This window comes from Pristiophorus japonicus, chromosome 17, assembly GCF_044704955.1.
Source record: "Pristiophorus japonicus isolate sPriJap1 chromosome 17, sPriJap1.hap1, whole genome shotgun sequence".
Taxonomy (NCBI): Eukaryota; Metazoa; Chordata; class Chondrichthyes; family Pristiophoridae; genus Pristiophorus; species Pristiophorus japonicus.
The window spans coordinates 107,242,939-107,268,733 of NC_091993.1; the positions used below are offsets into that span (position 1 = coordinate 107,242,939).

General features: G+C 46.0%; 1 protein-coding gene across 1 annotated transcript in view; it reads right to left on the reverse strand.

Moving 5' to 3' along the window:
- The window catches only part of LOC139228019 (complement receptor type 2-like), a 60,654-nt gene extending 39,660 nt beyond the window's left edge, over nucleotides 1-20,994 (reverse strand). Inside the window, exons 1-10 of the mRNA XM_070859170.1 lie at nucleotides 20,922-20,994; nucleotides 18,655-18,840; nucleotides 16,349-16,534; nucleotides 14,043-14,228; nucleotides 11,737-11,922; nucleotides 9,431-9,616; nucleotides 7,125-7,310; nucleotides 4,819-5,004; nucleotides 2,513-2,698; nucleotides 207-392 (exon numbers count right to left, since the gene is read on the reverse strand). Coding sequence (XP_070715271.1) covers nucleotides 207-392; nucleotides 2,513-2,698; nucleotides 4,819-5,004; nucleotides 7,125-7,310; nucleotides 9,431-9,616; nucleotides 11,737-11,922; nucleotides 14,043-14,228; nucleotides 16,349-16,534; nucleotides 18,655-18,840; nucleotides 20,922-20,994 — 1,747 coding nt within the window. The remainder of the gene's footprint in view (nucleotides 1-206; nucleotides 393-2,512; nucleotides 2,699-4,818; nucleotides 5,005-7,124; nucleotides 7,311-9,430; nucleotides 9,617-11,736; nucleotides 11,923-14,042; nucleotides 14,229-16,348; nucleotides 16,535-18,654; nucleotides 18,841-20,921) is intronic.
- Between the last annotated feature and the right edge of the window lie 4,801 nt (nucleotides 20,995-25,795).

Sequence of the window (25,795 nt, forward strand, 5' to 3'; positions counted from 1 at the left end):
CATCACTGGGTCAAATTCCTGGAACTCCCTCCCTAAAAGCACTGTGGGAGTACCTTCACCACATGAACTGCTGCGGTTCAAGAAGGTATCTCCCCATCACCACCTTCTCAAGGGCCTATCAGGGATGGGCAATAAATGCTGGTCTTGCCAGTGATGCCCACATCCCATGAACGAATAGGAAAAAGGATTAATAAACGTTTACTCACATGGTCTGCAGATAGGTGGTGGTGGCACGAATGAGTTATTCTCACTACATTCAATGACACTGTTGCCAACCATTTCATAATCTTCATTACAGCTGTAGGTGATCGTCTCCCAATGTTTGTATGTAGGTCCAAATCCTGTGACTATGTGACCATTTGCGAGCGGTTCAGGAGATTGACATCCAACAACTGACAAAAGAGCAATGTTTTCATCTCCATTAACCAATTAACTGTGCTTATGATACTGATTGAAAGAACATTTGGCCGACTACTCATGTTCTCAAATTATCGAAATAAAGTATAAACAAGTTCAGAACTCCATTCGATAATAATTAAATCAAGGGGAAAAAAGATCGTTTCCTGCAACAATTACAAACTCCTCCAGAATAATATTTGTTGCTTTACGATAATCAGATAATTCAGAATTAACACATTTGATGAATGGGAACTTTTTTAAGTATCAGCAGTTTTCATAGAATTAACCCAGAAGTTTAATCAAAAAGATCATGCAGCATAATAATTCTACAATAATTGTCGTGAAAACAAAATGTTTCATTTGTATTGGCAATCTATCCAATATAATTGCTCTGGCAACATGGATCAGAAACCATATGCAGATTACAGACCGTCAATATAAAAAGATTAAAGCCAATGGGGTCAAAGGAAAACCCTCCAATGGCTGGAGTCATATCTGCTGTGAAGAAAGATGGTCATGGTTGTTGGAGGCCAGTTGTCACAGCACCAGGATGTCACTGCAGGAGTTACTCAGGGAAGCATCCTCAACCCAACCATCTTCAGCTACTTTATTAAAGACCTTATCTCTGTCAAAAGATCAGGAGTGAGGCTGTTTGCTGACGATTCCACAGTGTTCATTATTATTCATAACTTCTCGGATAAAGAAGCAGCCCATGCCAACCTACAACATTCAGACTTGAGCTGCCAAGTGGCATGTAACATTCATGCCGCATATCTGGCAGGCAAAGATTTTCTCAAAAAGGAGAAAACCCAGCCATCTCCCCATAACCTACAATGGCATTACTTTTGCTGAAACCCCCCACCATCAACATCTTGAGGGTCACCATATTACAGAAGCTGAACTAGACCAGCTACATCAACACTGCAACTAAAAGAGCAGGGCAGAGATTGGGTACTCTGCGACACGTGGACTACTTCCTGCCATCTGAATGCCGTTCCACCATCTACAAGGCTCAATTCAACACTTTGATGGAACACTCACCACTGATACTCTGTTGGTGCAACCCCAACAACATTCAAGAAGCTCAAGAATATTCAGGACATGATTGGTACCTTTGCCATTGAACTCAATATCCACCCCTGCATCACCGGTTCATTGTGGCTCGGGTATGTACAATCTATAGGATACACTGCAACTACTCGCCAAGTCTATCTCAACAGCAATGCCCTCCCACGTGGTCTCTATACCAAGAAGGACACGAGTAAAAATGGCCGGAATTTTCCAGAGTTCAGCGGACAGGATTGGTGGTGGGTCAGGTAAGAAACTTGATTTTTTTGACAGTGGATCGGGATCCTGCAGTCAACCTGCCACATCGCACCTTTCCCATAGGTGCATGTGTGGTCTCAGATCTGACACAAACCACAGAGTTGGGCGACCCAATTATTGGGTTGGTCACATATCCTTAATAATGCATTAACCTTACCTTTTCACTTTAACTGCTTGCCTAAAGGGTCCATGGTGTTTGGGGACCACATATGTGACCCCAAGGTGGGAGTTGAATGGCCATTGCTCCAGATGATAACTTGACAGCTTCAAATGTACGGTAAAAGTTTCTATCTGACAGATGATCACTTTCCTCAGGCACAAGCTGTTTCACAGTCCATTTTCACCACAGATTCTGCAGGCTTTCCAATTTGCACTCTTACTTCATTGGAAGAACTCTCTCACCATTGACAAAATGCTTCCGTCATCTCTACTTCATCTGCCATCTATTCCATCAAATGGGTGCCCTTTATACTGTCTCACCTTAGTCCTCAGAATCCCACCACAATCATCTCCAACACCAGCAGCACCAGGCACACCAGCAACACTAACAATAACTTGGAAGTCTATCACCATTCCTTCATCATTACTGGGTCAAATTCCTGGAACTCCCTCCCTAAAAGCACTGTGGGAGTACCTTCACCACATGAACTGCTGCGGTTCAAGAAGGTATCTCCCCATCACCACCTTCTCAAGGGCCTATCAGGGATGGGCAATAAATGCTGGTCTTGCCAGTGATGCCCACATCCCATGAACGAATAGGAAAAAGGATTAATAAACGTTTACTCACATGGTCTGCAGATAGGTGGTGGTGGCACGAATGAGTTATTCTCACTACATTCAATGACACTGTTGCCAACCATTTCATAATCTTCATTACAGCTGTAGGTGATCGTCTCCCAATGTTTGTATGTAGGTCCAAATCCTGTGACTATGTGACCATTTGCGAGCGGTTCAGGAGATTGACATCCAACAACTGACAAAAGAGCAATGTTTTCATCTCCATTAACCAATTAACTGTGCTTATGATACTGATTGAAAGAACATTTGGCCGACTACTCATGTTCTCAAATTATCGAAATAAAGTATAAACAAGTTCAGAACTCCATTCGATAATAATTAAATCAAGGGGAAAAAAGATCGTTTCCTGCAACAATTACAAACTCCTCCAGAATAATATTTGTTGCTTTACGATAATCAGATAATTCAGAATTAACACATTTGATGAATGGGAACTTTTTTAAGTATCAGCAGTTTTCATAGAATTAACCCAGAAGTTTAATCAAAAAGATCATGCAGCATAATAATTCTACAATAATTGTCGTGAAAACAAAATGTTTCATTTGTATTGGCAATCTATCCAATATAATTGCTCTGGCAACATGGATCAGAAACCATATGCAGATTACAGACCGTCAATATAAAAAGATTAAAGCCAATGGGGTCAAAGGAAAACCCTCCAATGGCTGGAGTCATATCTGCTGTGAAGAAAGATGGTCATGGTTGTTGGAGGCCAGTTGTCACAGCACCAGGATGTCACTGCAGGAGTTACTCAGGGAAGCATCCTCAACCCAACCATCTTCAGCTACTTTATTAAAGACCTTATCTCTGTCAAAAGATCAGGAGTGAGGCTGTTTGCTGACGATTCCACAGTGTTCATTATTATTCATAACTTCTCGGATAAAGAAGCAGCCCATGCCAACCTACAACATTCAGACTTGAGCTGCCAAGTGGCATGTAACATTCATGCCGCATATCTGGCAGGCAAAGATTTTCTCAAAAAGGAGAAAACCCAGCCATCTCCCCATAACCTACAATGGCATTACTTTTGCTGAAACCCCCCACCATCAACATCTTGAGGGTCACCATATTACAGAAGCTGAACTAGACCAGCTACATCAACACTGCAACTAAAAGAGCAGGGCAGAGATTGGGTACTCTGCGACACGTGGACTACTTCCTGCCATCTGAATGCCGTTCCACCATCTACAAGGCTCAATTCAACACTTTGATGGAACACTCACCACTGATACTCTGTTGGTGCAATCCCAACAACATTCAAGAAGCTCAAGAATATTCAGGACATGATTGGTACCTTTGCCATTGAACTCAATATCCACCCCTGCATCACCGGTTCATTGTGGCTCGGGTATGTACAATCTATAGGATACACTGCAACTACTCGCCAAGTCTATCTCAACAGCAATGCCCTCCCACGTGGTCTCTATACCAAGAAGGACACGAGTAAAAATGGCTGGAATTTTCCAGAGTTCAGCGGACAGGATTGGTGGTGGGTCAGGTAAGAAATTTGATTTTTTTGACAGTGGATCGGGATCCTGCAGTCAACCTGCCACATCGCACCTTTCCCATAGGTGCATGTGTGGTCTCAGATCTGACACAAACCACAGAGTTGGGCGACCCAATTATTGGGTTGGTCACATATCCTTAATAATGCATTAACCTTACCTTTTCACTTTAACTGCTTGCCTAAAGGGTCCATGGTGTTTGGGGACCACATATGTGACCCCAAGGTGGGAGTTGAATGGCCATTGCTCCAGATGATAACTTGACAGCTTCAAATGTACGGTAAAAGTTTCTATCTGACAGATGATCACTTTCCTCAGGCACAAGCTGTTTCACAGTCCATTTTCACCACAGATTCTGCAGGCTTTCCAATTTGCACTCTTACTTCATTGGAAGAACTCTCTCACCATTGACAAAATGCTTCCGTCATCTCTACTTCATCTGCCATCTATTCCATCAAATGGGTGCCCTTTATACTGTCTCACCTTAGTCCTCAGAATCCCACCACAATCATCTCCAACACCAGCAGCACCAGGCACACCAGCAACACTAACAATAACTTGGAAGTCTATCACCATTCCTTCATCATCACTGGGTCAAATTCCTGGAACTCCCTCCCTAAAAGCACTGTGGGAGTACCTTCACCACATGAACTGCTGCGGTTCAAGAAGGTATCTCCCCATCACCACCTTCTCAAGGGCCTATCAGGGATGGGCAATAAATGCTGGTCTTGCCAGTGATGCCCACATCCCATGAACGAATAGGAAAAAGGATTAATAAACGTTTACTCACATGGTCTGCAGATAGGTGGTGGTGGCACGAATGAGTTATTCTCACTACATTCAATGACACTGTTGCCAACCATTTCATAATCTTCATTACAGCTGTAGGTGATCGTCTCCCAATGTTTGTATGTAGGTCCAAATCCTGTGACTATGTGACCATTTGCGAGCGGTTCAGGAGATTGACATCCAACAACTGACAAAAGAGCAATGTTTTCATCTCCATTAACCAATTAACTGTGCTTATGATACTGATTGAAAGAACATTTGGCCGACTACTCATGTTCTCAAATTATCGAAATAAAGTATAAACAAGTTCAGAACTCCATTCGATAATAATTAAATCAAGGGGAAAAAAGATCGTTTCCTGCAACAATTACAAACTCCTCCAGAATAATATTTGTTGCTTTACGATAATCAGATAATTCAGAATTAACACATTTGATGAATGGGAACTTTTTTAAGTATCAGCAGTTTTCATAGAATTAACCCAGAAGTTTAATCAAAAAGATCATGCAGCATAATAATTCTACAATAATTGTCGTGAAAACAAAATGTTTCATTTGTATTGGCAATCTATCCAATATAATTGCTCTGGCAACATGGATCAGAAACCATATGCAGATTACAGACCGTCAATATAAAAAGATTAAAGCCAATGGGGTCAAAGGAAAACCCTCCAATGGCTGGAGTCATATCTGCTGTGAAGAAAGATGGTCATGGTTGTTGGAGGCCAGTTGTCACAGCACCAGGATGTCACTGCAGGAGTTACTCAGGGAAGCATCCTCAACCCAACCATCTTCAGCTACTTTATTAAAGACCTTATCTCTGTCAAAAGATCAGGAGTGAGGCTGTTTGCTGACGATTCCACAGTGTTCATTATTATTCATAACTTCTCGGATAAAGAAGCAGCCCATGCCAACCTACAACATTCAGACTTGAGCTGCCAAGTGGCATGTAACATTCATGCCGCATATCTGGCAGGCAAAGATTTTCTCAAAAAGGAGAAAACCCAGCCATCTCCCCATAACCTACAATGGCATTACTTTTGCTGAAACCCCCCACCATCAACATCTTGAGGGTCACCATATTACAGAAGCTGAACTAGACCAGCTACATCAACACTGCAACTAAAAGAGCAGGGCAGAGATTGGGTACTCTGCGACACGTGGACTACTTCCTGCCATCTGAATGCCGTTCCACCATCTACAAGGCTCAATTCAACACTTTGATGGAACACTCACCACTGATACTCTGTTGGTGCAATCCCAACAACATTCAAGAAGCTCAAGAATATTCAGGACATGATTGGTACCTTTGCCATTGAACTCAATATCCACCCCTGCATCACCGGTTCATTGTGGCTCGGGTATGTACAATCTATAGGATACACTGCAACTACTCGCCAAGTCTATCTCAACAGCAATGCCCTCCCACGTGGTCTCTATACCAAGAAGGACACGAGTAAAAATGGCTGGAATTTTCCAGAGTTCAGCGGACAGGATTGGTGGTGGGTCAGGTAAGAAATTTGATTTTTTTGACAGTGGATCGGGATCCTGCAGTCAACCTGCCACATCGCACCTTTCCCATAGGTGCATGTGTGGTCTCAGATCTGACACAAACCACAGAGTTGGGCGACCCAATTATTGGGTTGGTCACATATCCTTAATAATGCATTAACCTTACCTTTTCACTTTAACTGCTTGCCTAAAGGGTCCATGGTGTTTGGGGACCACATATGTGACCCCAAGGTGGGAGTTGAATGGCCATTGCTCCAGATGATAACTTGACAGCTTCAAATGTACGGTAAAAGTTTCTATCTGACAGATGATCACTTTCCTCAGGCATAAGCTGTTTCACAGTCCATTTTCACCACAGATTCTGCAGGCTTTCCAATTTGCACTCTTACTTCATTGGAAGAACTCTCTCACCATTGACAAAATGCTTCCGTCATCTCTACTTCATCTGCCATCTATTCCATCAAATGGGTGCCCTTTATACTGTCTCACCTTAGTCCTCAGAATCCCACCACAATCATCTCCAACACCAGCAGCACCAGGCACACCAGCAGCACTAACAATAACTTGGAGGTCTATCACCATTCCTTCATCATCGCTGGGTCAAATTCCTGGAACTCCCTCCCTAAAAGCACTGTGGGAGTACCTTCACCACATGGACTGCTGCGGTGCAAGAAGGTATCTCCCCATCACCACCTTCTCAAGGGCCTATCAGGGATGGGAAATAAATGCTGGTCTTGCCAGTGATGCCCACATCCTATGAACGAATAGGAAAAAGGATTAATAAACGTTTACTCACATGGTCTGCAGATAGGTGGTGATGGCACGAATGAGTTATTCTCACTACATTCAATGACACTGTTGCCAACCATTTCATAATCTTCATTACAGCTGTAGGTGATCGTCTCCCAATGTTTGTATGTAGGTCCAAATCCTGTGACTATGTGACCATTTGCGAGCGGTTCAGGAGATTGACATCCAACAACTGACAAAAGAGCAATGTTTTCATCTCCATTAACCAATTAACTGTGCTTATGATACTGATTGAAAGAACATTTGGCCGACTACTCATGTTCTCAAATTATCGAAATAAAGTATAAACAAGTTCAGAACTCCATTCGATAATAATTAAATCAAGGGGAAAAAAGATCGTTTCCTGCAACAATTACAAACTCCTCCAGAATAATATTTGTTGCTTTACGATAATCAGATAATTCAGAATTAACACATTTGATGAATGGGAACTTTTTTAAGTATCAGCAGTTTTCATAGAATTAACCCAGAAGTTTAATCAAAAAGATCATGCAGCATAATAATTCTACAATAATTGTCGTGAAAACAAAATGTTTCATTTGTATTGGCAATCTATCCAATATAATTGCTCTGGCAACATGGATCAGAAACCATATGCAGATTACAGACCGTCAATATAAAAAGATTAAAGCCAATGGGGTCAAAGGAAAACCCTCCAATGGCTGGAGTCATATCTGCTGTGAAGAAAGATGGTCATGGTTGTTGGAGGCCAGTTGTCACAGCACCAGGATGTCACTGCAGGAGTTACTCAGGGAAGCATCCTCAACCCAACCATCTTCAGCTACTTTATTAAAGACCTTATCTCTGTCAAAAGATCAGGAGTGAGGCTGTTTGCTGACGATTCCACAGTGTTCATTATTATTCATAACTTCTCGGATAAAGAAGCAGCCCATGCCAACCTACAACATTCAGACTTGAGCTGCCAAGTGGCATGTAACATTCATGCCGCATATCTGGCAGGCAAAGATTTTCTCAAAAAGGAGAAAACCCAGCCATCTCCCCATAACCTACAATGGCATTACTTTTGCTGAAACCCCCCACCATCAACATCTTGAGGGTCACCATATTACAGAAGCTGAACTAGACCAGCTACATCAACACTGCAACTAAAAGAGCAGGGCAGAGATTGGGTACTCTGCGACACGTGGACTACTTCCTGCCATCTGAATGCCGTTCCACCATCTACAAGGCTCAATTCAACACTTTGATGGAACACTCACCACTGATACTCTGTTGGTGCAATCCCAACAACATTCAAGAAGCTCAAGAATATTCAGGACATGATTGGTACCTTTGCCATTGAACTCAATATCCACCCCTGCATCACCGGTTCATTGTGGCTCGGGTATGTACAATCTATAGGATACACTGCAACTACTCGCCAAGTCTATCTCAACAGCAATGCCCTCCCACGTGGTCTCTATACCAAGAAGGACACGAGTAAAAATGGCCGGAATTTTCCAGAGTTCAGCGGACAGGATTGGTGGTGGGTCAGGTAAGAAATTTGATTTTTTTGACAGTGGATCGGGATCCTGCAGTCAACCTGCCACATCGCGCCTTTCCCATAGGTGCATGTGTGGTCTCAGATCTGACACAAACCACAGAGTTGGGCGACCCAATTATTGGGTTGGTCACATATCCTTAATAATGCATTAACCTTACCTTTTCACTTTAACTGCTTGCCTAAAGGGTCCATGGTGTTTGGGGACCACATATGTGACCCCAAGGTGGGAGTTGAATGGCCATTGCTCCAGATGATAACTTGACAGCTTCAAATGTACGGTAAAAGTTTCTATCTGACAGATGATCACTTTCCTCAGGCACAAGCTGTTTCACAGTCCATTTTCACCACAGATTCTGCAGGCTTTCCAATTTGCACTCTTACTTCATTGGAAGAACTCTCTCACCATTGACAAAATGCTTCCGTCATCTCTACTTCATCTGCCATCTATTCCATCAAATGGGTGCCCTTTATACTGTCTCACCTTAGTCCTCAGAATCCCACCACAATCATCTCCAACACCAGCAGCACCAGGCACACCAGCAACACTAACAATAACTTGGAAGTCTATCACCATTCCTTCATCATCACTGGGTCAAATTCCTGGAACTCCCTCCCTAAAAGCACTGTGGGAGTACCTTCACCACATGAACTGCTGCGGTTCAAGAAGGTATCTCCCCATCACCACCTTCTCAAGGGCCTATCAGGGATGGGCAATAAATGCTGGTCTTGCCAGTGATGCCCACATCCCATGAACGAATAGGAAAAAGGATTAATAAACGTTTACTCACATGGTCTGCAGATAGGTGGTGGTGGCACGAATGAGTTATTCTCACTACATTCAATGACACTGTTGCCAACCATTTCATAATCTTCATTACAGCTGTAGGTGATCGTCTCCCAATGTTTGTATGTAGGTCCAAATCCTGTGACTATGTGACCATTTGCGAGCGGTTCAGGAGATTGACATCCAACAACTGACAAAAGAGCAATGTTTTCATCTCCATTAACCAATTAACTGTGCTTATGATACTGATTGAAAGAACATTTGGCCGACTACTCATGTTCTCAAATTATCGAAATAAAGTATAAACAAGTTCAGAACTCCATTCGATAATAATTAAATCAAGGGGAAAAAAGATCGTTTCCTGCAACAATTACAAACTCCTCCAGAATAATATTTGTTGCTTTACGATAATCAGATAATTCAGAATTAACACATTTGATGAATGGGAACTTTTTTAAGTATCAGCAGTTTTCATAGAATTAACCCAGAAGTTTAATCAAAAAGATCATGCAGCATAATAATTCTACAATAATTGTCGTGAAAACAAAATGTTTCATTTGTATTGGCAATCTATCCAATATAATTGCTCTGGCAACATGGATCAGAAACCATATGCAGATTACAGACCGTCAATATAAAAAGATTAAAGCCAATGGGGTCAAAGGAAAACCCTCCAATGGCTGGAGTCATATCTGCTGTGAAGAAAGATGGTCATGGTTGTTGGAGGCCAGTTGTCACAGCACCAGGATGTCACTGCAGGAGTTACTCAGGGAAGCATCCTCAACCCAACCATCTTCAGCTACTTTATTAAAGACCTTATCTCTGTCAAAAGATCAGGAGTGAGGCTGTTTGCTGACGATTCCACAGTGTTCATTATTATTCATAACTTCTCGGATAAAGAAGCAGCCCATGCCAACCTACAACATTCAGACTTGAGCTGCCAAGTGGCATGTAACATTCATGCCGCATATCTGGCAGGCAAAGATTTTCTCAAAAAGGAGAAAACCCAGCCATCTCCCCATAACCTACAATGGCATTACTTTTGCTGAAACCCCCCACCATCAACATCTTGAGGGTCACCATATTACAGAAGCTGAACTAGACCAGCTACATCAACACTGCAACTAAAAGAGCAGGGCAGAGATTGGGTACTCTGCGACACGTGGACTACTTCCTGCCATCTGAATGCCGTTCCACCATCTACAAGGCTCAATTCAACACTTTGATGGAACACTCACCACTGATACTCTGTTGGTGCAACCCCAACAACATTCAAGAAGCTCAAGAATATTCAGGACATGATTGGTACCTTTGCCATTGAACTCAATATCCACCCCTGCATCACCGGTTCATTGTGGCTCGGGTATGTACAATCTATAGGATACACTGCAACTACTCGCCAAGTCTATCTCAACAGCAATGCCCTCCCACGTGGTCTCTATACCAAGAAGGACACGAGTAAAAATGGCCGGAATTTTCCAGAGTTCAGCGGACAGGATTGGTGGTGGGTCAGGTAAGAAACTTGATTTTTTTGACAGTGGATCGGGATCCTGCAGTCAACCTGCCACATCGCACCTTTCCCATAGGTGCATGTGTGGTCTCAGATCTGACACAAACCACAGAGTTGGGCGACCCAATTATTGGGTTGGTCACATATCCTTAATAATGCATTAACCTTACCTTTTCACTTTAACTGCTTGCCTAAAGGGTCCATGGTGTTTGGGGACCACATATGTGACCCCAAGGTGGGAGTTGAATGGCCATTGCTCCAGATGATAACTTGACAGCTTCAAATGTACGGTAAAAGTTTCTATCTGACAGATGATCACTTTCCTCAGGCACAAGCTGTTTCACAGTCCATTTTCACCACAGATTCTGCAGGCTTTCCAATTTGCACTCTTACTTCATTGGAAGAACTCTCTCACCATTGACAAAATGCTTCCGTCATCTCTACTTCATCTGCCATCTATTCCATCAAATGGGTGCCCTTTATACTGTCTCACCTTAGTCCTCAGAATCCCACCACAATCATCTCCAACACCAGCAGCACCAGGCACACCAGCAACACTAACAATAACTTGGAAGTCTATCACCATTCCTTCATCATCACTGGGTCAAATTCCTGGAACTCCCTCCCTAAAAGCACTGTGGGAGTACCTTCACCACATGAACTGCTGCGGTTCAAGAAGGTATCTCCCCATCACCACCTTCTCAAGGGCCTATCAGGGATGGGCAATAAATGCTGGTCTTGCCAGTGATGCCCACATCCCATGAACGAATAGGAAAAAGGATTAATAAACGTTTACTCACATGGTCTGCAGATAGGTGGTGGTGGCACGAATGAGTTATTCTCACTACATTCAATGACACTGTTGCCAACCATTTCATAATCTTCATTACAGCTGTAGGTGATCGTCTCCCAATGTTTGTATGTAGGTCCAAATCCTGTGACTATGTGACCATTTGCGAGCGGTTCAGGAGATTGACATCCAACAACTGACAAAAGAGCAATGTTTTCATCTCCATTAACCAATTAACTGTGCTTATGATACTGATTGAAAGAACATTTGGCCGACTACTCATGTTCTCAAATTATCGAAATAAAGTATAAACAAGTTCAGAACTCCATTCGATAATAATTAAATCAAGGGGAAAAAAGATCGTTTCCTGCAACAATTACAAACTCCTCCAGAATAATATTTGTTGCTTTACGATAATCAGATAATTCAGAATTAACACATTTGATGAATGGGAACTTTTTTAAGTATCAGCAGTTTTCATAGAATTAACCCAGAAGTTTAATCAAAAAGATCATGCAGCATAATAATTCTACAATAATTGTCGTGAAAACAAAATGTTTCATTTGTATTGGCAATCTATCCAATATAATTGCTCTGGCAACATGGATCAGAAACCATATGCAGATTACAGACCGTCAATATAAAAAGATTAAAGCCAATGGGGTCAAAGGAAAACCCTCCAATGGCTGGAGTCATATCTGCTGTGAAGAAAGATGGTCATGGTTGTTGGAGGCCAGTTGTCACAGCACCAGGATGTCACTGCAGGAGTTACTCAGGGAAGCATCCTCAACCCAACCATCTTCAGCTACTTTATTAAAGACCTTATCTCTGTCAAAAGATCAGGAGTGAGGCTGTTTGCTGACGATTCCACAGTGTTCATTATTATTCATAACTTCTCGGATAAAGAAGCAGCCCATGCCAACCTACAACATTCAGACTTGAGCTGCCAAGTGGCATGTAACATTCATGCCGCATATCTGGCAGGCAAAGATTTTCTCAAAAAGGAGAAAACCCAGCCATCTCCCCATAACCTACAATGGCATTACTTTTGCTGAAACCCCCCACCATCAACATCTTGAGGGTCACCATATTACAGAAGCTGAACTAGACCAGCTACATCAACACTGCAACTAAAAGAGCAGGGCAGAGATTGGGTACTCTGCGACACGTGGACTACTTCCTGCCATCTGAATGCCGTTCCACCATCTACAAGGCTCAATTCAACACTTTGATGGAACACTCACCACTGATACTCTGTTGGTGCAACCCCAACAACATTCAAGAAGCTCAAGAATATTCAGGACATGATTGGTACCTTTGCCATTGAACTCAATATCCACCCCTGCATCACCGGTTCATTGTGGCTCGGGTATGTACAATCTATAGGATACACTGCAACTACTCGCCAAGTCTATCTCAACAGCAATGCCCTCCCACGTGGTCTCTATACCAAGAAGGACACGAGTAAAAATGGCCGGAATTTTCCAGAGTTCAGCGGACAGGATTGGTGGTGGGTCAGGTAAGAAATTTGATTTTTTTGACAGTGGATCGGGATCCTGCAGTCAACCTGCCACATCGCACCTTTCCCATAGGTGCATGTGTGGTCTCAGATCTGACACAAACCACAGAGTTGGGCGACCCAATTATTGGGTTGGTCACATATCCTTAATAATGCATTAACCTTACCTTTTCACTTTAACTGCTTGCCTAAAGGGTCCATGGTGTTTGGGGACCACATATGTGACCCCAAGGTGGGAGTTGAATGGCCATTGCTCCAGATGATAACTTGACAGCTTCAAATGTACGGTAAAAGTTTCTATCTGACAGATGATCACTTTCCTCAGGCACAAGCTGTTTCACAGTCCATTTTCACCACAGATTCTGCAGGCTTTCCAATTTGCACTCTTACTTCATTGGAAGAACTCTCTCACCATTGACAAAATGCTTCCGTCATCTCTACTTCATCTGCCATCTATTCCATCAAATGGGTGCGCTTTATACTGTCTCACCTTAGTCCTCAGAATCCCACCACAATCATCTCCAACACCAGCAGCACCAGGCACACCAGCAACACTAACAATAACTTGGAAGTCTATCACCATTCCTTCATCATCACTGGGTCAAATTCCTGGAACTCCCTCCCTAAAAGCACTGTGGGAGTACCTTCACCACATGAACTGCTGCGGTTCAAGAAGGTATCTCCCCATCACCACCTTCTCAAGGGCCTATCAGGGATGGGCAATAAATGCTGGTCTTGCCAGTGATGCCCACATCCCATGAACGAATAGGAAAAAGGATTAATAAACGTTTACTCACATGGTCTGCAGATAGGTGGTGGTGGCACGAATGAGTTATTCTCACTACATTCAATGACACTGTTGCCAACCATTTCATAATCTTCATTACAGCTGTAGGTGATCGTCTCCCAATGTTTGTATGTAGGTCCAAATCCTGTGACTATGTGACCATTTGCGAGCGGTTCAGGAGATTGACATCCAACAACTGACAAAAGAGCAATGTTTTCATCTCCATTAACCAATTAACTGTGCTTATGATACTGATTGAAAGAACATTTGGCCGACTACTCATGTTCTCAAATTATCGAAATAAAGTATAAACAAGTTCAGAACTCCATTCGATAATAATTAAATCAAGGGGAAAAAAGATCGTTTCCTGCAACAATTACAAACTCCTCCAGAATAATATTTGTTGCTTTACGATAATCAGATAATTCAGAATTAACACATTTGATGAATGGGAACTTTTTTAAGTATCAGCAGTTTTCATAGAATTAACCCAGAAGTTTAATCAAAAAGATCATGCAGCATAATAATTCTACAATAATTGTCGTGAAAACAAAATGTTTCATTTGTATTGGCAATCTATCCAATATAATTGCTCTGGCAACATGGATCAGAAACCATATGCAGATTACAGACCGTCAATATAAAAAGATTAAAGCCAATGGGGTCAAAGGAAAACCCTCCAATGGCTGGAGTCATATCTGCTGTGAAGAAAGATGGTCATGGTTGTTGGAGGCCAGTTGTCACAGCACCAGGATGTCACTGCAGGAGTTACTCAGGGAAGCATCCTCAACCCAACCATCTTCAGCTACTTTATTAAAGACCTTATCTCTGTCAAAAGATCAGGAGTGAGGCTGTTTGCTGACGATTCCACAGTATTCATTATTATTCATAACTTCTCGGATAAAGAAGCAGCCCATGCCAACCTACAACATTCAGACTTGAGCTGCCAAGTGGCATGTAACATTCATGCCGCATATCTGGCAGGCAAAGATTTTCTCAAAAAGGAGAAAACCCAGCCATCTCCCCATAACCTACAATGGCATTACTTTTGCTGAAACCCCCCACCATCAACATCTTGAGGGTCACCATATTACAGAAGCTGAACTAGACCAGCTACATCAACACTGCAACTAAAAGAGCAGGGCAGAGATTGGGTACTCTGCGACACGTGGACTACTTCCTGCCATCTGAATGCCGTTCCACCATCTACAAGGCTCAATTCAACACTTTGATGGAACACTCACCACTGATACTCTGTTGGTGCAACCCCAACAACATTCAAGAAGCTCAAGAATATTCAGGACATGATTGGTACCTTTGCCATTGAACTCAATATCCACCCCTGCATCACCGGTTCATTGTGGCTCGGGTATGTACAATCTATAGGATACACTGCAACTACTCGCCAAGTCTATCTCAACAGCAATGCCCTCCCACGTGGTCTCTATACCAAGAAGGACACGAGTAAAAATGGCCGGAATTTTCCAGAGTTCAGCGGACAGGATTGGTGGTGGGTCAGGTAAGAAATTTGATTTTTTTGACAGTGGATCGGGATCCTGCAGTCAACCTGCCACATCGCACCTTTCCCATAGGTGCATGTGTGGTCTCAGATCTGACACAAACCACAGAGTTGGGCGACCCAATTATTGGGTTGGTCACATATCCTTAATAATGCATTAACCTTACCTTTTCACTTTAACTGCTTGCCTAAAGGGTCCATGGTGTTTGGGGACCACATATGTGACCCCAAGGTGGGAGTTGAATGGCCATTGCTCCAGATGATAACTTGACAGCTTCAAATGTACGGTAAAAGTTTCTATCTGACAGATGATCACTTTCCTCAGGCACAAGCTGTTTCACAGTCCATTTTCACCACAGATTCTGCAGGCTTTCCAATTTGCACTCTTACTTCATTGGAAGAACTCTCTCACCATTGACAAAATGCTTCCGTCATCTCTACTTCATCTGCCATCTATTCCATCAAATGGGTGCCCTTTATACTGTCTCACCTTAGTCCTCAGAATCCCACCACAATCATCTCCAACACCAGCAGCACCAGGCACACCAGCAGCACTAACAATAACTTGGAAGTCTATCACCATTCCTTCATCATCACTGGGTCAAATTCCTGGAACTTCCTCCCTAAAAGCACTGTGGGAGTACCTTCACCACATGAACTGCTGCGGTTCAAGAAGGTATCTCCCCATCACCACCTTCTCAAGGGCCTATCAGGGATGGGCAATAAATGCTGGTCTTGCCAGTGATGCCCACATCCCATGAACGAATAGGAAAAAGGATTAATAAACGTTTACTCACATGGTCTGCAGATAGGTGGTGGTGGCACGAATGAGTTATTCTCACTACATTCAATGACACTGTTGCCAACCATTTCATAATCTTCATTACAGCTGTAGGTGATCGTCTCCCAATGTTTGTATGTAGGTCCAAATCCTGTGACTATGTGACCATTTGCGAGCGGTTCAGGAGATTGACATCCAACAACTGACAAAAGAGCAATGTTTTCATCTCCATTAACCAATTAACTGTGCTTATGATACTGATTGAAAGAACATTTGGCCGACTACTCATGTTCTCAAATTATCGAAATAAAGTATAAACAAGTTCAGAACTCCATTCGATAATAATTAAATCAAGGGGAAAAAAGATCGTTTCCTGCAACAATTACAAACTCCTCCAGAATAATATTTGTTGCTTTACGATAATCAGATAATTCAGAATTAACACATTTGATGAATGGGAACTTTTTTAAGTATCAGCAGTTTTCATAGAATTAACCCAGAAGTTTAATCAAAAAGATCATGCAGCATAATAATTCTACAATAATTGTCGTGAAAACAAAATGTTTCATTTGTATTGGCAATCTATCCAATATAATTGCTCTGGCAACATGGATCAGAAACCATATGCAGATTACAGACCGTCAATATAAAAAGATTAAAGCCAATGGGGTCAAAGGAAAACCCTCCAATGGCTGGAGTCATATCTGCTGTGAAGAAAGATGGTCATGGTTGTTGGAGGCCAGTTGTCACAGCACCAGGATGTCACTGCAGGAGTTACTCAGGGAAGCATCCTCAACCCAACCATCTTCAGCTACTTTATTAAAGACCTTATCTCTGTCAAAAGATCAGGAGTGAGGCTGTTTGCTGACGATTCCACAGTGTTCATTATTATTCATAACTTCTCGGATAAAGAAGCAGCCCATGCCAACCTACAACATTCAGACTTGAGCTGCCAAGTGGCATGTAACATTCATGCCGCATATCTGGCAGGCAAAGATTTTCTCAAAAAGGAGAAAACCCAGCCATCTCCCCATAACCTACAATGGCATTACTTTTGCTGAAACCCCCCACCATCAACATCTTGAGGGTCACCATATTACAGAAGCTGAACTAGACCAGCTACATCAACACTGCAACTAAAAGAGCAGGGCAGAGATTGGGTACTCTGCGACACGTGGACTACTTCCTGCCATCTGAATGCCGTTCCACCATCTACAAGGCTCAATTCAACACTTTGATGGAACACTCACCACTGATACTCTGTTGGTGCAACCCCAACAACATTCAAGAAGCTCAAGAATATTCAGGACATGATTGGTACCTTTGCCATTGAACTCAATATCCACCCCTGCATCACCGGTTCATTGTGGCTCGGGTATGTACAATCTATAGGATACACTGCAACTACTCGCCAAGTCTATCTCAACAGCAATGCCCTCCCACGTGGTCTCTATACCAAGAAGGACACGAGTAAAAATGGCCGGAATTTTCCCGAGTTCAGCGGACAGGATTGGTGGTGGGTCAGGTAAGAAATTTGATTTTTTTGACAGTGGATCGGGATCCTGCAGTCAACCTGCCACATCGCACCTTTCCCATAGGTGCATGTGTGGTCTCAGATCTGACACAAACCACAGAGTTGGGCGACCCAATTATTGGGTTGGTCACATATCCTTAATAATGCATTAACCTTACCTTTTCACTTTAACTGCTTGCCTAAAGGGTCCATGGTGTTTGGGGACCACATATGTGACCCCAAGGTGGGAGTTGAATGGCCATTGCTCCAGATGATAACTTGACAGCTTCAAATGTACGGTAAAAGTTTCTATCTGACAGATGATCACTTTCCTCAGGCACAAGCTGTTTCACAGTCCATTTTCACCACAGATTCTGCAGGCTTTCCAATTTGCACTCTTACTTCATTGGAAGAACTCTCTCACCATTGACAAAATGCTTCCGTCATCTCTACTTCATCTGCCATCTATTCCATCAAATGGGTGCCCTTTATACTGTCTCACCTTAGTCCTCAGAATCCCACCACAATCATCTCCAACACCAGCAGCACCAGGCACACCAGCAGTACTAACAATAACTTGGAAGTCTATCACCATTCCTTCATCATCGCTGGGTCAAATTCCTGGAACTCCCTCCCTAAAAGCACTGTGGGAGTACCTTCACCACATGAACTGCTGCGGTTCAAGAAGGTATCTCCCCATCACCACCTTCTCAAGGGCCTATCAGGGATGGGCAATAAATGCTGGTCTTGCCAGTGATGCCCACATCCCATGAACGAATAGGAAAAAGGATTAATAAACGTTTACTCACATGGTCTGCAGATAGGTGGTGGTGGCACGAATGAGTTATTCTCACTACATTCAATGACACTGTTGCCAACCATTTCATAATCTTCATTACAGCTGTAGGTGATCGTCTCCCAATGTTTGTATGTAGGTCCAAATCCTGTGACTATGTGACCATTTGCGAGCGGTTCAGGAGATTGACATCCAACAACTGACAAAAGAGCAATGTTTTCATCTCCATTAACCAATTAACTGTGCTTATGATACTGATTGAAAGAACATTTGGCCGACTACTCATGTTCTCAAATTATCGAAATAAAGTATAAACAAGTTCAGAACTCCATTAGATAATAATTAAATCAAGGGGAAAAAAGATCGTTTCCTGCAACAATTACAAACTCCTCCAGAATAATATTTGTTGCTTTACGATAATCAGATAATTCAGAATTAACACATTTGATGAATGGGAACTTTTTTAAGTATCAGCAGTTTTCATAGAATTAACCCAGAAGTTTAATCAAAAAGATCATGCAGCATAATAATTCTACAATAATTGTCGTGAAAACAAAATGTTTCATTTGTATTGGCAATCTATCCAATATAATTGCTCTGGCAACATGGATCAGAAACCATATGCAGATTACAGACCGTCAATATAAAAAGATTAAAGCCAATGGGGTCAAAGGAAAACCCTCCAATGGCTGGAGTCATATCTGCTGTGAAGAAAGATGGTCATGGTTGTTGGAGGCCAGTTGTCACAGCACCAGGATGTCACTGCAGGAGTTACTCAGGGAAGCATCCTCAACCCAACCATCTTCAGCTACTTTATTAAAGACCTTATCTCTGTCAAAAGATCAGGAGTGAGGCTGTTTGCTGACGATTCCACAGTGTTCATTATTATTCATAACTTCTCGGATAAAGAAGCAGCCCATGCCAACCTACAACATTCAGACTTGAGCTGTCAAGTGGCATGTAACATTCATGCCGCATATCTGGCAGGCAAAGATTTTCTCAAAAAGGAGAAAACCCAGCCATCTCCCCATAACTTACAATGGCATTACTTTTGCTGAAACCCCCCACCATCAACATCTTGAGGGTCACCACATTACAGAAGCTGAACTAGACCAGCTACATCAACACTGCAACTAAAAGAGCAGGGCAGAGATTGGGTACTCTGCGACACGTGGACTACTTCCTGCCATCTGAATGCCGTTCCACCATCTACAAGGCTCAATTCAACACTTTGATGGAACACTCACCACTGATACTCTGTTGGTGCAATCCCAACAACATTCAAGAAGCTCAAGAATATTCAGGACATGATTGGTACCTTTGCCATTGAACTCAATATCCACCCCTGCATCACCGGTTCATTGTGGCTCGGGTATGTACAATCTATAGGATACACTGCAACTACTCGCCAAGTCTATCTCAACAGCAATGCCCTCCCACGTGGTCTCTATACCAAGAAGGACACGAGTAAAAATGGCTGGAATTTTCCAGAGTTCAGCGGACAGGATCGGTGGTGGGTCAGGTAAGAAATTTGATTTTTTTGACAATGGATCGGGATCCTGCAGTCAACCTGCCACATCGCACCTTTCCCATAGGTGCATGTGTGGTCTCAGATCTGACACAAACCACAGAGTTGGGCGACCCAATTATTGGGTTGGTCACATATCCTTAATAATGCATTAACCTTACCTTTTCACTTTAACTGCTTGCCTAAAGGGTCCATGGTGTTTGGGGACCACATATGTGACCCCAAGGTGGGAGTTGAATGGCCATTGCTCCAGATGATAACTTGACAGCTTCAAATGTACGGTAAAAGTTTCTATCTGACAGATGATCACTTTCCTCAGGCACAAGCTGTTTCACAGTCCATTTTCACCACAGATTCTGCAGGCTTTCCAATTTGCACTCTTACTTCATTGGAAGAACTCTCTCACCATTGACAAAATGCTTCCGTCATCTCTACTTCATCTGCCATCTATTCCATCAAATGGGTGCCCTTTATACTGTCTCACCTTAGTCCTCAGAATCCCACCACAATCATCTCCAACACCAGCAGCACTAACAATAACTTGGAAGTCTATTACCATTCCTTCATCATCACTGGGTCAAATTCCTGGAACTCCCTCCCTAAAAGCTCTGTGAGAGTACCTTCACTACATGGACTGCTGCGGTGCAAGAAGGTATCTCACCATCACCAGATGGGAAATAAATGCTGGTCTTGCCAGTGATGCCCACATCCCATGAACGAATCGGAAAAAAGATTAATAAACGTTTACTCACATGGTCTGCAGTTAGGTGGTGGTGGCACGAATGAGTTGTTCTCACTACATTCAATGACACTGTTGCCAACCATTTCATAATCTTCATTACAACTGTAGGTGATCGTCTCCCAATGTTTGTATGTAGGTCCAAATCCTGTGACTATGTGACCATTTGCGAGTGGTTCAGGAGATTGACATCCAACAACTGATAAAAGAGCAATGTTTTCATCTCCATTAACCAATTAACTGTGTTTATGATACTGATTGAAAGAACATTTGGCCGACTACTCATGTTCTCAAATTAATCGAAATAAAGTATAAACAAGTTCAGAACTCCATTAGATAATAATTAAATTAAGGGGAAAAAAGATCATCTCCTACAGCAATTACAAACTGCTCCAGAATAATATTTGTTGCTTTACGATAATCAGATAATTCAGAATTAACACATTTGATGAATGGGAACTTTTTTAAGTATCAGCAGTTTTCATAGAATTAACCCAGAAGTTTAATCAAAAAGATCATGCAGCATAATAATTCTACAATAATTGTCGTGAAAAGAGACGACAGAGGGCAATTTTAATGTGGTGCACGAGGGGACTGCCTACCGCGTCTTTTGGACGTCGGACGGCGTGCGGTGCCATGCCTGCAGGGAGATGGGGTACGTTCGCAAGAACTGCCCCGCCTCCAAAGCCGCCAAACCACCGAGGGCGGCCAAGGCTGGCGCCGCCGCCACCCCTCCCCCTAGTAGCGTCCGTGTGCCGAGAGCTGTGGGTGCGCGGGCATCGTCGGGGGCTTTTGTTTTCACGGCCTCCGGCGGGGGGGAGGGAGAGCGTCCGGCCGGAAAGAAGGTGTGGAAGAAGGCGAAACACCTAGAGGCGGGTCCCCTTAGTGCGCCAGACAAGCTGTTCACCGCGCTCGGCCCAACCCCGTCACCGGCGAGCGCGGGGTGCCCTGAGTCCGTGCCCGAGCCCTTGACTAATACCGCAGAGGGGTTCGGGCGCGGGCAAGATAAGAAAAAGGGGGGAGTGGAGCGGGAGGTCTCGGCAGACATGGAGGTCTCCCTGTCTCCGTGCCCCCCCAGGAAAAAAAGGAGGCGCCGCTCCAATGAGGTGGGGGGGGGAACAACATCCCTCCACGGAGGAGTCGTTGCCCGCCGTGTGTCCCGCGTCCCCCACCGGCACCCCCAAACTGCGCCGTAGGCACGAGGAATCTGTCCCCGGGGAGGGTGAGGCAGTCGAGGCTGCCCAGCCGCTGCCTCCCGGGGATGGCGTGAAAGATCTGCCTGTTGTGGGGGGCGTGGGGCCAGCGGAAGAATGCGTAGCTGCCGGGTCGAGCGTCCCGGGGACTGAGACGGGCGGGGCCGAAAAGGCCGAACCTGAGCCCGCCCAGCCAATATCCAACTTCCCCTGGGATTTGCTCGACTTGGCAGAAACACAAAGTATTAGCACTTTTAATGAATCTGTACACGCTGGGCCGGGGGGTGGCGGCGGGGAGGGGGAGGAACACCCACCCTCGCCCCCGACTTTGGAGCTGGAGCGCTTGGAGGGCCTGGGGATTTTCTATGGCCAGGTCTCTCCTTGTTCCCCGGTTCCTGGGGCAGAGGAGGAACCCCTTCCGCTGTCGCTTCCCGACCCAGCACCAATTCTAAAAGAGCCCAGTGGGGACTCCTCTGCCGATGATCCTGGGGGTGGGATCGGGGTAGAGCCAGGACCGGATGGAGCGGCCGGGCCGTTTGCCGTACCTCGTGCGGTCGACGGGCCGGCTGCTAGCGGCGACCTCCCAGAGGAGGACGGGGACTCGGTGGAAGACGCGGGTGAAGATCTCGAGTCCATCGCCAGTGAGGCGGTGGATCTCCTCGTGCCCGCCGCTGAGTCCCCCCTCATTCCTGCAAAGGAGCTCCGGGACTTTTTGGTCGAGAGCCAGGATCGCCGCAACCGAGCCCATCTGGCCCGGGAAAGATGGTCCGAGCCGGGGCTGCTCATCGCTTCCGTCCGCGTCGCCGCTAAAACCATGGCCGCGGGCGGACCCTTATCAAGGGCGCAAGGCCTTGAGCTGCGCCGGCTCAAAAAGTTCCTCGCTGGGCTGCTGAAGGAGTGGAGGTCAACAAAAGACTCTGCTCCCTCCCCCGCAATAGGTTAAGGTAGAGGTTGCACTATGCTTTTGCCATGAAGATAACCATAGCCAGCCTCAACATCAACGGCGGCAGAGGGGCACGCCGTAGATTTGACAATTTTTCGCTCCTGCGGGAGGGGAAATATGCGGTGTGCTTCCTGCAAGAAACCCACACCGTTCCGGGAGACGAAGCCACGTGGCTCCTGGAATGGCAAGGAGAGGTCCGCATGAGCCACCTCACCGCCACTTCTAGTGGGGTGGCCATCTTGCTGGGCCCGCATTTTCAGCCGGAGATCTTGGGGGTCGAGGAGCCCGTGCCAGGCCGCTTGCTGCACGTAACGGTTCGCCTGGGGGACGTGCCGCTCCATCTCGTGAACGTGTACGCCCCTCAGCCCGGCCCGCAGCAAACGCGCTTCTTTGAAGAGGTGTCCGCTCTTCTTGGCTCCGTCGACGTCGGCGACTGCATTGTCCTCGGGGGGGATTTTAACTGCACCCTCGAGGCGAGGGACCGCTCCGGTGCCCCGCAGTGCATGACGGCGATGGAGAAGTTGAGGGACCTGGTCGGGTCCTTCGACTTGGTGGACGTCTGGCAAAATCTCCACCCCGACTCCAGCGCCTTTACTTGGGTGAGGCCTGGAGTAGGATGGTCTAGAGTCGACCGCCTTTACGTGTCTCGGGCGTACGTTTCCTGCGTCCCGGCGGCCTCCATGCGGCCGGTGCCGTGTTCGGACCACCACCTGGTGTGGGCGGAGCTCGCTTCGCTCCGCGCGAGGACGGGGTCCGCGTACTGGCATTTTAACAACCGGCTGCTGGAGGACGTGCAGTTCCAGGACTCGTTCCGTCGATTCTGGGCCGACTGGAGAAGGAAGCAGGGGGGCTTCCCCTCCTTGAGGCTATGGTGGGACGTGGGCAAGGCTCACGTCCGCGTCTTCTGTCAAGAGTATGCGAGGGGGTCGACCAAGAGGCGGGCGGCCGGAGTCGGGCGCCTAGAAAAAGAGGTGCTCGACCTGGAAGCCCGTCTCGGTCAAGTCGTCCAGGACCCGGCCCTGCGGACGGTGTACGAAGCGAAGAATGCCGCGCTGAAGGACCTGCAGCTCGTCGGGTCCCGAGGCGCGTTCGTGAGGTCGCGGATCCGGTTCCTGCGGGATCTGGACCGCAGCTCCCCCTTCTTCTACTCGCTGGAAAAAAGGCAGAGTGTCCGTAAGCAGCTCTTGACGCTGCTGGCCGACGACGGCTCTCTCGTCTCGGATCCGGAGGGCGTCAACAACAGGGCCCGTGAATATTACGGGGCTCTGTTCTCTCCGGATCCGTCCAGCGAGGAAGCGCGTAGAGTTTTGTGGGAGGACCTGCCGAAAGTCAGCCCGGAGGGCGGTGAAAATTTGGAAGCTCCGCTAAGCCTGGCGGAGCTGACCGGTGCCCTCGACCGGCTCTCGAGGGGAAAATACCCGGGGCTGGACGGGCTGACCGTGGAGTTCCACAGGGCGTTCTGGGACGTCCTGGGGAGCAACTACGCGCGGGTCCTGGGGGAAGTCTGGCGACCGGGGAGATGCCCCTCTCTTGGCGCAGGGCAGTCATCGTCCTGCTGCCTAAGAAGGGCGATCTCCGCCTCCTTAAGAACTGGCGCCCGGTCCCTCCTCAGCACGGACTACAAAATCTTCGCCAGGGCGATGTCTGCTCGCCTTGGCACCGTGCTGGACCACATGATCCACCCCGACCAGTCCTACACGGTCCCGGGCCGGACAATCCACGACAACATCCATCTGGTCCGGGACCTCATCCATCATTCCCAGTAGGCTGGTCTGTCGGTCGCCTTCCTATCTCTCGACCAAGAGAAGGCGTTCGACAGGGTGGATCACGACTATCTGCTCGGAACTCTGCGTGCTTTCGGGTTCGGGACGCATTTCGTCGCCCGGATCCGACTTTTGTACGCTGCCGCGGAGTGTCTGATTAAGGTTACCGGGTCCTTGACGGCGCCCCTTCGCTTTAGGAGAGGGGTGCGCCAGGGATGCCCCATGTCCGGCCAGTTATACGCCATCTGCGTGGAGACTTTCCTGCGCCTCCTGCGGACGAGGTTGACGGGACTGGCTCTGCAAGGGCCGGGCGTGGAGGTCGTCCTCTCGGCTTACGCCGATGACGTGCTCCTCGCGGTAGAGGATCCCGCTGACCTGCAGAGGATGCGTGATGCCAGGAGATTTACTCGGCCGCATCCTCCGCCAGAATCAACTGGGAAAAATGTTCCGGACTCCTGGTGGGTCAGTGGCGGGTGGACTCCCTGCCGGAGGAGCTCAGGCCTTTTGCCTGGAGCACGACCCATCTCCTCTATCTGGGAGTCTACCTTAGCCCTGACGAGGAAGCCTGGCCGGCGAACTGGCAGGAGTTGGAGGCCAAGGTCGCCGCTCGCCTAGGGCGCTGGACAGGACTGCTCCGAGTGCTGTCCTACAGGGGTCGAGCGCTAGTCATAAACCAGCTGGTGGCCGCAATGTTGTGGTACCGGCTGGTCACTTTGACCCCTCCCCCTGCGTTTGTCGCCAAGATACAGAAGAAGCTGGTGGACTTCTTCTGGAACAACAGGAAGCACTGGGTCTCTGCCGCGGTCTTGAGTCTCCCGCTTGAGGAAGGCGGTCAGTCGTTGGTGTGCGTCAGCGCCCAGCTCGCGACTTTCCGTCTTCAGACCCTGCAGAGATAACTTTACATCGAGCCCCCTCCTAGGTGGTGTGCTCTGGCGACGTATTTCTTCCGCCAGCAGCGCGACCTCAATTACGACACTCAGCTCCTGTT